General features: G+C 42.6%; 1 protein-coding gene across 1 annotated transcript; it reads right to left on the bottom strand.

The window, feature by feature from the left end:
* Window positions 1-2,562: 2,562 nt before the first annotated feature.
* On the bottom strand, window positions 2,563-10,715 carry pkp2 (plakophilin 2; the record flags this gene model as incomplete). Its single annotated transcript, XM_079294452.1, has 13 exons — window positions 2,563-3,143; window positions 3,432-3,519; window positions 3,672-3,864; window positions 4,009-4,162; window positions 4,370-4,546; window positions 5,362-5,523; window positions 5,766-5,883; window positions 6,628-6,805; window positions 6,973-7,180; window positions 7,465-7,645; window positions 7,734-8,317; window positions 9,038-9,108; window positions 10,523-10,715. 13 exons carry the CDS (start codon window positions 10,713-10,715, stop codon window positions 3,081-3,083), a joined length of 2,370 nt encoding a protein of 789 aa, XP_079150578.1. The 3' UTR covers window positions 2,563-3,080.
* Between the last annotated feature and the right edge of the window lie 873 nt (window positions 10,716-11,588).

Raw genomic sequence — 11,588 nt, forward strand, 5'->3', positions numbered from 1 at the left:
TATCTCACCCACAGCACAAGTGACCATGTGCTCCAGCAGACCGAGGCTTTTTAAAAACTCAGCACAGCTGAAGGAAATGTCCCCTAATGAGCAGGCGGGTCCACAGCTGAGCTCGTTAGTGGTGGTATAGTAGTGGTGGAGGATTTTAAACTTGAAATCAATCAAGTATAAAACTACAATGGTAGCTGCTTCATGAAGTGGGCAGGAATCAGTTCTATTGTTTTCTATTGTATTTTTGTTGTGCTTGATGGTTTTTTCTTAGTTCTTTTTTCGAAATATTCTTTTAACTTCAGAAAACAATGAACACAGTTCTCCCACATTTCATTGCACAGCTGTGTCTATGGTGCTTCTGAAGCTGCAATGAGCTCTGTACTTGTCTGGTCCTGACTTAAAACGCGTAGCATGCTGTGTCTGACTTTGTGACAATACAGGGTGGTACTTCATTCCAGACAAAAAAAAATCACTTCATTTTAGATCCCCAATGTTCTTGAGTGATTATGTCAGCAGAAAGCAATTTGAGTGCTGACATGTCGACAATTGCGTCAGTGTAATGAGAAAAAAAAGAAGTGAAACTGGCCTCCCTTCAGCCTGTTTTCCACTGATGCTGGTCCTGTGAAAGAATCCCTTCTTTGTCTCTGAGCTCTGTCTACTGAACATATTCATTATGTGGTGTGGTCCTCTTCACTCTACTCTTCTCCAGGAGCAAAACAAACCCATTCGCATGTGTCATGACACCTGTTACTGTTGGCTATTTTGGTGTTTTGGACATATAATATTTCTCTGTTGGTCGTCAGGCTTCAGGGGGGTTAATCCCTCACACACCGGCTGATATACCGACAAGGAAAGAAACTTATCTCGGGCGCTTTTGACTGTAAAATGACCATGTATGTGTTGATTTGAATCACCTTTTGTCTTTTTGTCTGGTCATCTAATTAATCCTATTAAAAGAGAACGAGGCTTTCCTTGTGAAATAAAAAAATGTACCAATCCTCATAAGCCGTAGAGAGACAAGTAGGTTATTGTTAAAAGGATTTGGCTTCTTCAGAGCTTTTTTTTTCTTCTCTCCTTGTGCCAAAACCACAGCTCGGAAATCGAGGACTTTATCACCAAAAAAGTTCACAAAGTGGGTGAATTAGAGATTATGAGCGAAAAAGAGGAAAGAGCAGAGTTTAGTTCCTCAAATAGAAAGACTTCGGGGTTTAATCTGAGGGCTAAACCACTTTGAAACATGCGGGATCAAGAGTTTATGAATATGAGAAACAAATGTGGGAACAAAGTACCACTTGGGGAACATTTTACAGATCAAAACTGATATTTTCTCTGTTCCTCTTTGAGGTGACTGGTGAGCAGTTGTGTTAATGCTACACCACTGCCCTCTGCAGGATACAACAACAACAAAGTTGCATCGGCCTTACTGGATTTACCTGCAAAAAGGATTCTACATCTTTTAATGGGAGCGTAATCCCATCGGAAAGGTGGATCCACTCAGTTATTCCTTTGAGAATTACTTGTCTTGTAATAGATGCACACATGAGTTTGGATCATATCAGATGCACTTCTAACATAACAACTTTCAGCTCAACAAAGCCAGAAAACAGGGGAGAGAAAACCATACGAGTGATTTAGACAATTCAACCACCGCCTGAAATCAAGTGAGGGCTTTGTAGATTTCCCAGTTGGGATCGGCTTCACTCGACAAAAAAAGTCTCGGGGAGAATGTATCTTTTTAAAATAAAACATGTCTGAGCAAGACCACCATGGCTCTGAGTATGAGGGTCCTATATCAGTTCCTGTGAGCTGTGACTTCTACACATGCTCACCTGTATTTCATTATCAGATTCTGTCACACACTATTTCTGATCTTATAGTCCAGTGTATCACTGCATCATTCTGTGCCCCCCCTCCCTCCCCCCTCTTCTTCATCTGTACCGCAGTGCAGCTCTTGCCAGCTCCCTGCAAGGTTCACGCTGCTTCAGGGCCTGAAAGTCACAGAGACGGGCCTGACGGGTGAGTGTACACACCAAACATCAGATGTCTTAGGCTCTTGAACATTCCTCATCTCCTACAATTACATTTCTCATCTTGTCCTTGCACTGCAAGTCAAGTTATTTATTTATATATATATATATAAAATATTGATAGTTTTTGATAAATGAGGCAATCTTTTCACGGACATTTCTTTCTCTGAACCTTCAGCATCTCGGGATATTTCCAGTATATTAATAGACTTTGCAAAACAAGTCATTCTTCATCAAATAACACCCTGACCTTTTATTCCGCGCTCATAAAGTTAAGAGTGATTTATTAGGGGAAAAGAATTTACTGCGCATAATAAAACAGTTCTACTACTTTCTTTTTTTACAGCTTTTGTACTGAACAAAGTTTACCAGAACACACTAAATAATAATTTCATTCAAAACAGTTTATTCATCAGAGGAATCAAATCACACGGCAAGAAATCAGCTTGTTTTTGATGTGTGTTACAGTAGGACATCATTCTATTAAAAAAAACACATTTTATATACATTTATTCATTAAACAGTTCAGTGGTTTGACAGAAATAAGGCTGTTTTGATTTTTCATCCTTCACGATTACTTTAGTGTGAATATTTGAATCTCTTTATTGTGGTTCTTGTTGCTCAGTTACTGTGTCACCTGAAATGCTCAAATAAACCAAAACACACAAAACAGTTTCCTCAACTGTTGAGCTTCAACTGCAGGAAACAAACAAACACAATCGTAAAGAAATGCATTCAGTTTCATTCGAGACACGTTGCATTTTCAGGATAGGTTTCTACATTCGTCTGTCAGTTTTACTAACAATGCGGCATGAAGATGCATCTGATGTATCTAATAAGGAATGTCAACCAAACAAAAAACGTATTGTGTGAGCAGGTTTATTGTTCTGTTGCTTTAACATCCTGCTCTTGTACAACTTTAAAGCCCTTTAAGGGGAATGTAGGCATATTGTCTGCAGCATTGAAGTAAAAAAAAACACAGGCGGCCCATTACAGCCAATGATTGTTGCCGTTGTTGTAAACAGGTGCAGCTTGACTTTGCAATAGATCTTCGGCTCAGGCTCATCTGGCGTTCACAGCCTTTGTTGTCCTCGCATTAATGAAATCCGCTTTCCTGTAGCCACACTGTTGAGAGACAAAGTGTGGATTATGGACAGTGTATCTATGTTGTGTTGCAGAGGCTTTTGAAATCCAATATGGATCGAATTTGTTTCACATCGGTGCCCCCCGGTGGCAGTATAGGAAAAGACACGGTGGAAACAACAGACCTAAATAACAGACGACTGATGAGTTTTGTTGATGAATAAAATCACTGTGTGCAGAGCCCAGATGAGTGACACGTACAGGGTGGTTATCCTTTAAGAAAGCATGTGTTGTACTGTAATGTGCTGCATGGATATCGTAGCAACACACCTTCTTGTAGGCGCCATGGAGATCACTGTGTTTCCACATGGTGTGCAGCAAGACGCAAGCAGCCTGACCCGCTCTGGTTGGTCCAGAACTAGGACATTTAAAAGTTCAAATAAAACAATTGCTACTATTTGCTTCTGGGTGCAAATGGGAGGAGGTCCTCATCCATTAGTCATAACTCATACAGTGATAATCAAACAGGAAACGATTCTGTGTCATAGAAGAGCTCGTAATGAGACTAACCCGCTGTCCTTGTTGCTGATGTTGATGATCTTTTTGAGGGCTCCCTGGTTGATGACGGCTCTGACGTGCTGCGCGTCACTCTGACTCAGGTTAGTCAGGGTGTGACACAGAGAAGCCGTCGCCTCGGTCGGCAGGTCGGTGCCGGTGTCGTCGTTGGGTAGCATCCCGACTATCTCGGGCAACACCTGCTTCACTTCAGGAGGAGGAAACGAACGGGAAAGTGTGCCGAATTAGAAGGTGCGGCTCGGGGTCCAAAGCGAGACAAAATGGTCGGCAATCAAACTCTTGGTGGAGGAAAATAACTCAAAGTATCTCAGTTTGTAGTGGAAACAGTTACCGATGTCGGGGTGCAGTTCCTGGTAGCGCGAGAGGTTTTTTACTAAAGATATGGCCATCCTCTTCACATTACTCTCGCCCTCCTCTAACATCTTCCTGACATGCTGAAGGCCATTTTCCCGTTGAACAATAGTGACGGCGATGGCTTCAGTCACCTGTCAGGCCACCGAAAAATGTATCAAATGTGTTACTTTGAATTGTATTCATACATATTAACAATTGATTTATGTTGCTGATAAAAGGTCTGCTTACATCAATCATTTTTTTGTTCGGTTAAACTTGTGACTCTTTAAACTGTTAAAGTGTTTTTCTCTTTACAGAACAAAACTCAAAATACAAAGTTGACATCCGTCCCGTCTTACCGCTCCGTTCCCAGCTGTGATGTTCTGCAGGGCTCCGATGGCAGCCTCCTGGGTGTAGTGACGCACACTGCGGGCCAACAGTGACAAGTACATGCGGATAGTGATGGCACTCCACAGCCACTCGATGCCTCGGGGGTTAGCCTTCTCCTCCAGCAGGGGGCACTGTCGCTCCAACTGCTGGGAGGAAACAGTTTACGAGCTGCAGTTGATTTCTCATCACTGGGTTCAACAGGAGGCAGCTGTATTATGCAGCAGATTAACAATAACTGATTTACGTAACTTATTTTGTCTTGTGTTTTTTCTTCTTCTCGCTCTGATTGCGCATTTTAAGTTTGCTTAACCAGGAAGAGGCTGAGCATTAATGCCATTTTGCAGCATCATCATGCTGTAATTTCACATCATCATAAAGACCGAGTAGCTGCAATGCAGATTGTTTAAGGGGTCTGATTGACATGCAAAGACTCGTGAGGAGTGTTTCATTAAATCAAAAGTTGTATAGTTTTGATGCATATTCTTGATGTTGGGTGTGTATACAGTATGTATGTACTCAGTCAAATATGAATAAAGCCCCACTTCACCTTATGGGTGGTCGTAGCTTAGTGCGTGTCTGGATCTAAGTCAGCAAACACTTTGTTTACATTTCCAAAGATACTCTATTATGCGACATATTTCACTCAGAAATATGTCACATTACAGGACACTTAAAGTAGCATTATGGGAATTCTCTCTGGGTTTCTGACTACGGGCAACTCCTTTTATATTACACGCAGTCATTTGATATGTTGTTACCGTTAAAATGTTGATTAAATTAGCTTTAATGAAGCATTGCGACAACACGTTCATAACAGCAGGTATTTCTGCTGGTAGCGCAGAACCACTCCACAGAGCAGGAGTGTAAAATGTATCCTTCGCTCTGTTGCTCTCAAATATCAGACCGTAAAAAAAAATGTTTTATGGATTGTAAATATGGATTATTTGTCCGATGGGATTACCTCTTTGATCTTGGCACTGCGATAAGCAAAGCAGCCAACAGCCTTCTGCTCGGGAGCAAAGTTTTGTCGAGAATTTCGAAGATCCAAGGTGTACTTCTTGGGAAGCTCGGCCTCGACCTGATAAGACAGGTTGTGAAGGATGCAGACGCAGTTCTCTGTGGACTTCCGAGCAGATATAGAGATAAATATCTAATTAAATACAGTATGGCAGGCTGTTAAATCACAGAGAGACAACATACTGAAACTTGAATGGGAGTAATCGGTATAGTTCAAGCAGTTTTGCTTCGCAAGTTGGATCCAAGTATGGGTCACAAAATAAAGTATTTTAAGTTGCATTACAAATCAAACTGCGGTGGAGTCCGTTGTGAACATTTTCTCTGAAATGATACTCATTGCCATTTCACCTTGTCATCGGTTTTATAGTCAGCTATGGCTCCACGGATGTAGTAGACCAGCGAGTCAATGAAGTTCTCACACTCCCTCATTGCTTTCCTGCCATCTGGACCAGCGGAGCTCAGATTTCTGGAGAGAAAAAACAGTGAAAACAACACAGGTAATGTGATTTGTGTGTGTGTGTGTTTCAATCAGATACACAGTTTTCATTCCCATTGCGCCATCTTAGAAAAGTCCCACATTATCGTGAAACAAATAAAAAAAAACACGAGGTCCCCTTCTGTCAACCGCATAGTTGTAAAAAGTCAATGGACGCACTGTTTTGGATCGCAGGACTTTCCAAAGCAATCATGACAAATAACAAAAGCATTTTTTCATGTAATCCAACTTCCCAAGGAAAATACAACAATTAACATTCTGACTCCACACAATATGTTCTTTGTGCAGTGATGAAATATAAATTGAAGAGGAACTCGTCATTTTTCTCATCCACGGGGAGCTCAAAAGGCTGGGGACCGTGTTTAGGAGAACTTGATAACCAGCGAGGACCGAGTGATTTCAGCGCAGCCGAGCAGAAAGAGGAGAGCTCGATGAATAATTCAGTCTCTCGCTCATTTGACCCGGTTGCCTAGGGAGCAGCGAGTCCGATATCTCCCGCTTGGTCAACACAGAGGTGATCTTAACACCTTATAGTCTTAGACCACAGCAGATAGATTGTGATTTAACTGTTGGTCATTTCAATTTGTTTGATACTTTGGTTTATGACTAAATACCAGCGAAACTAATGACGTTCCCATCAGCCTCAGCAGTGCCATTTAGCTAATGCTAGCAATAGCGGAGTATCTACTTTCAAAGAGATCAAAAGGAGCGTACCGCAGGCAGCCAGTGGCATTGTGGAAAGCATCGGCATCAGCGAGGAGCTCGTCTTTTGGGTTCTCGCCCTCAAAAATGCCAGAACTGGGAATCAGAACTGACTGGGTGAGGACCAACAAGGCCTCTTTGGCGAGACACTCCTTCAAAAGGTCATGAGAGGAGAGGTTCCACAAAACACCTGGGAGTGAGATGGAAATATATACTTCATAAAAGGCAAAGATGGTTATCTAAAAATGTTAAGGTCTGACAGCTTCTTCACACTGTTTTATACACAGTAAAAAAAGAAAGAAAGTAAAGCCAGTTGGGGTGCTTTATGTATATATTGAAACCAAGTAAAAAACTGACCAGTAAGTTCTCGTCTGGTCTCCAAATTACGGCTGCTCTTCAGTGCACGCAAAATGATGGCCAGCCCATCATTTTCCTTCACCTCCATCTTGTTTTCGCTGCTCTGGTAAACAACATTGCGCAGAGCACCAGCGGCGACACACTGCACCGCCTCATCGGCACTGCACAGGAGCTGCAAGAGCTTTCCAATCCCACGGAGATAGTACACCTGGAAACAAGAGTGTATCGCCGATTGACAAGATTCATCGACACACGGCTGCAGAATCGACACGATAAATGTTTACCTCGGCTGTCAAAGACATTTATTGGCACGTGAAAGGGCTGATATCACTTTCAACGCCATGTAGCTAAATTAGATTCGCTATTTCACAGAACTTAACTTTGCTTGTCGCTGTTGAAATGTGACAGCAAAGCCTACAAACTGTGAAAAAAAAGTATCTGGAGGATGCAAATGCCACTGCAAAATCATACACTGCACGTGAGTAAACATACCATCTTTTTAGCATCAGCACTCTTGAGACATTGACTCTGTATGTGGCTGGCTGCAGAGATCAGCGTGTCCTCATCATCCTGAGTAAGCAGGTTCACGGCCCTCTCCAACGTCATCTCCGGAGGATTGACCTCCGACTGCCTGTGAGAGAGAGAAGACGGCTGTGAATGAAATTGCTCCATCCTGCAAATGTCTCACAATACTTGCTTCATGGCACATCCAAGAAAATGTCAAATTATTGAATTAAGAGAAACAAAACACACAAGCTTACAGCATCTGCAGGATGGGGACTTCCATCTGCCTCCCCATGTCCACCTCCACGCTGGTGACCGAGGGCGGGTATGAATTCATCCTGCGGATCCCCTCCCGCCTGACCTGAGCCAACCAGGGAAAGCCCTCCTCGGGCGGGACAGCACCAAGCATCTTATCACCACTCTGTCCCTGCACGGCGTGTTTCTCCCGTTTGACGATAGTCTGGTTGTTACTCCAGCGGGAGTCGTAATCACCACTTTGCTGAAACGCTGCGCTCGCAATCACAGGCTGCATTGCCGCCGTCTGTCTGAGTGACCTCCGATGGAGGGTCCCGGATGCGAGCGGCCGCGTGCCACGGGGCGCCTCCGAGAAGGCGTAGCGACGAAATAAATCCGATCCACGCGAGTAGTCCACCATAGTGCTCGCCCTGTGTGACTGACTGTGTCCTGGATGGGTGTACATCCCATAGCGGGAGGCACTACGATTGATGCGAATGCGTTGTAACTCCGGGCTCGGGGGTGGAGACACTTCCACCCTCCTCGATGGTGGCCTCCGCACGTTGTTGCTTGATAGAGAGCGGTGGGTGAGGCCCAATCCATTTACCTGTGAAAAGAAAACACAATCCACAATTTGATACTTGTTTATTCTGCTGGTACTCTCACTTTGAATTCCTCTGGAGAGGACTTCAAATTCAAACGGCAGAGGAGTCCAACTTGCAGTGTTGCACTCTAGTTTACTGTACAAAAGGTCATTCTGATGCCAGTAAAGAGTCAAAATGAATGAATTAGTTGTCGAGTTATACAATGTACCAATGGCTACTGTGACTGTATCACAAAAATGAATATATTTTTGATGAGTGTTTTATTTGACCACTTATCAGTTGGCAAAATCAATACTAACTCTGTTTATTCTATCGTGCCAGTTTCAGGGCTCCGTACACCTCGAGCTGACACTTAAAAGTCACAAATGAACTCGAATGTCGAGCTAAAAACACAGTGATTCATTCAAATGGGCTGGAGGCTCTGAATATAAAGCAGCAGCACACCATTTCACTACATTCAAATTACAGCACACTACGTCCATGAGGTGCTTTCATAATGGGTAGGTACAAAATTCAAAGGGAGGCCATCCTAAATATGCAAAGTAGCCGATGGAACTGGCTGCACTTGATGGCTATCTGTCACGGAATTAAGAGTTTATCAGGTTAAAAAGGACAATAAGATTGTGTCGTACCTTTTAGTGAGACATGAAGATGATAAATGCCACTAAATTGTGTGTGTGTGTGTTTGTTTGTTTGTGCATTAAGTAAAGAGAGTGCGGTACCTTCATGTTTGGTAAAAGTCCATCGGTAGCATCAAAGCTCTTTGCCGTGTTTTTCTGTAAATGGACACTACCTGGAACAAGTTGAGGAGGTTTGGTTAAAGTGCACTGTTTCACACTGTAATTACCTAAACGCATGGCAACACCAATACTTCCTCAGATCAGGGAGATGACTCGTAGCCTAGCTGCCTGAGCTACAAAGTACTCTTAGTCAAATCAATGCAACACATACCTGTATTATTGTTACGCAGACCTGAAACTATTAACTGCATCACAATAAACATGAATCAGCGCCTGATCATTTGCCGGTTCCTGCAGCTCAAATGTGAGGATTTGCTGCTGTTCTTTGTAAAATATGATAGTTCGCTGAATATGCGTACGTTTTTCTTTTTTTTCTTTACTTTTGATTTGACAAAAAAAAAAAAGACATTTGAAGATATCAACCTTGGTTCAGGGAAATCTGTCAGTCCTTTTGTGGCCCACCATGTTAAATCATCTTAAACACATGAAATACACCGAGTAATACGTGACAGATTGATCGTTCATGGAGCAAAATCAATGTTGTCTTGAAAATATATAGGCCAATATATAAAATGTATTATCTATTATTAAATTCAAGCTCTGTCCGCTGTCACATCCATCTCCCTTTAAGCGTATACATAAAACTGCAGAAACCGGTTGGACAAGCAGACAGCTATGAGGAATGCATTCCAAAATGATAGTAGACTATCAAGGCCACACACAGAGCGCATCTACTGGATCGAGAAGGACATGTACAGGGGTTTGGTATCTAAGTGGGGATGAGGACCCGTTAAGAGGGTCACAAGATGATAATAATAATAACGCATTGTATTTGTATAGGGAAACAATAAAAGCAGTAACAAGGCAGAGAGATGACATTATAACAGTAATAAACAAAACAAAACCATGCATCACAGGTTAACAGCAGATGTAAATGATTAACAGGACCGAAAAGAAGAAAAAGTATTGTTCTGCTGCTCAAATCTTTGTTTTTTTTCTCTAAAAAAAAAATACAGTTTCACCTCTTCAGACTTTACTCGTTAAAATGTAACAATCAAATGAAGCAACCCGAGGAGGTGTAGCTGAACTTCCCGCAACTCTGAAACATATTCAACCAGGGACAATGGGTTAGAAGCTGCTTTCAAAGAGGTCACACCAGCCTCAAAATGGTGGAATATTGTACAATAATATGGTTTCATTGTCTAATACACTGCTTCCCGAACTAAAGGTCAAACTGAGATTTAATTGTAGATAAATATTAATTGCTGTAATTATGAATAGTGGGAGGGAGCTGCCACACCTCCTCTATTATTATTATTATTATTATTATTATTATATATATATAAAAAAAGATCCTTTCAGGTGTAGCTTACAACATCTGTCAAACAGGAGCGCGGCGTGTCCAAAAATGCCTCTTCGGTGTAATTCAGCCATGAATCACATAAAGAGCTTCAAACTCAACCTCACCATTTGACACAGTCTTCCTCGCTTTCCGTGCCAGTGTGAGCTGAACCTGCTGGTGAACGCGCTGACTCCGCTCATTTGAGCTCCCCGTCGTCGAGGATCTTGGAGTCGGCTCGGCCGGCAGAGCCAGACTGGTGTCATCCAGCACGAACGAGTCTCGCGCAGATAACGCGGTTTTAAAGAACTGCTCCTCCATCGTGGACTAACCCCCCCCAAAATCCGTGGAAGTTGGTGGCTTCACGGATGGGTGTACTGCTTGTGGATTGATCAGTCCTGCTTTGTTGTCCCTCGGATCAGTAGGTGGGTCGACCTGCCTTGCTGACACCCGGCGGGGCGGGGCTAGAGGCGACGCACCTGAGGTGTCAGGTGTCTCTGCCGGCTGGTGTCGGTTGGTAGCAACATTTACTCAAGTACTGTAATCATTTCGACTTAATTGTATTTTACTTGAATGTATAACGATACATATTTCACATATCTATAGCTTGGTGCTAAACAGTTTAAAATGTCGTTTTTAATTCACTTTTGAAAGGAAAGTTTGTTGATACAACTTTGAAGCAGGACCTTCATTTGCAACTATATTAAACTGTGGTATTATGACGTTTGAATATTGCTTCAACCTCTGATTGCAATGCATTGCTTCATGAATTAACCTTATTTGTCCAAGGCACACAAAGTTGAACGACATTATGTATCAATATTTACTTTAGATTTTTTGGTGGATATTTAGGGGCAAAATTTGGAATGTTGCACCTTCGGTGTCAGAAGTTGCCCGGATGATCAGTTTTCAACTCTGGACCTCAGCCCCGCCCTCTTTGGCTTGAGGTGTGAGGGGAGCTGAAGCCTGACACAGCAGGCATTTTCCCACCAGGTGTGTTTTCCCAAGGAGCCAGTCTGTCTTTACACAAGTTAGGAAACTTTATAGACCCACCTGTTAAAGACAGACATATTGGAGTATTTAAATGTGGCCAAAGGCCTCCATTTGCACTTTGTACTGTTGATACTATATAGCCAGCTGTTTGGCCTTACAGACTTCTGTTCAATTCAACTACATTGTTAAGATATTTTATTG

The sequence above is a fragment of the Melanostigma gelatinosum genome (genome assembly GCF_949748355.1).
Source record: "Melanostigma gelatinosum genome assembly, chromosome: 22".
Classification (NCBI taxonomy): domain Eukaryota; kingdom Metazoa; phylum Chordata; class Actinopteri; order Perciformes; family Zoarcidae; genus Melanostigma; species Melanostigma gelatinosum.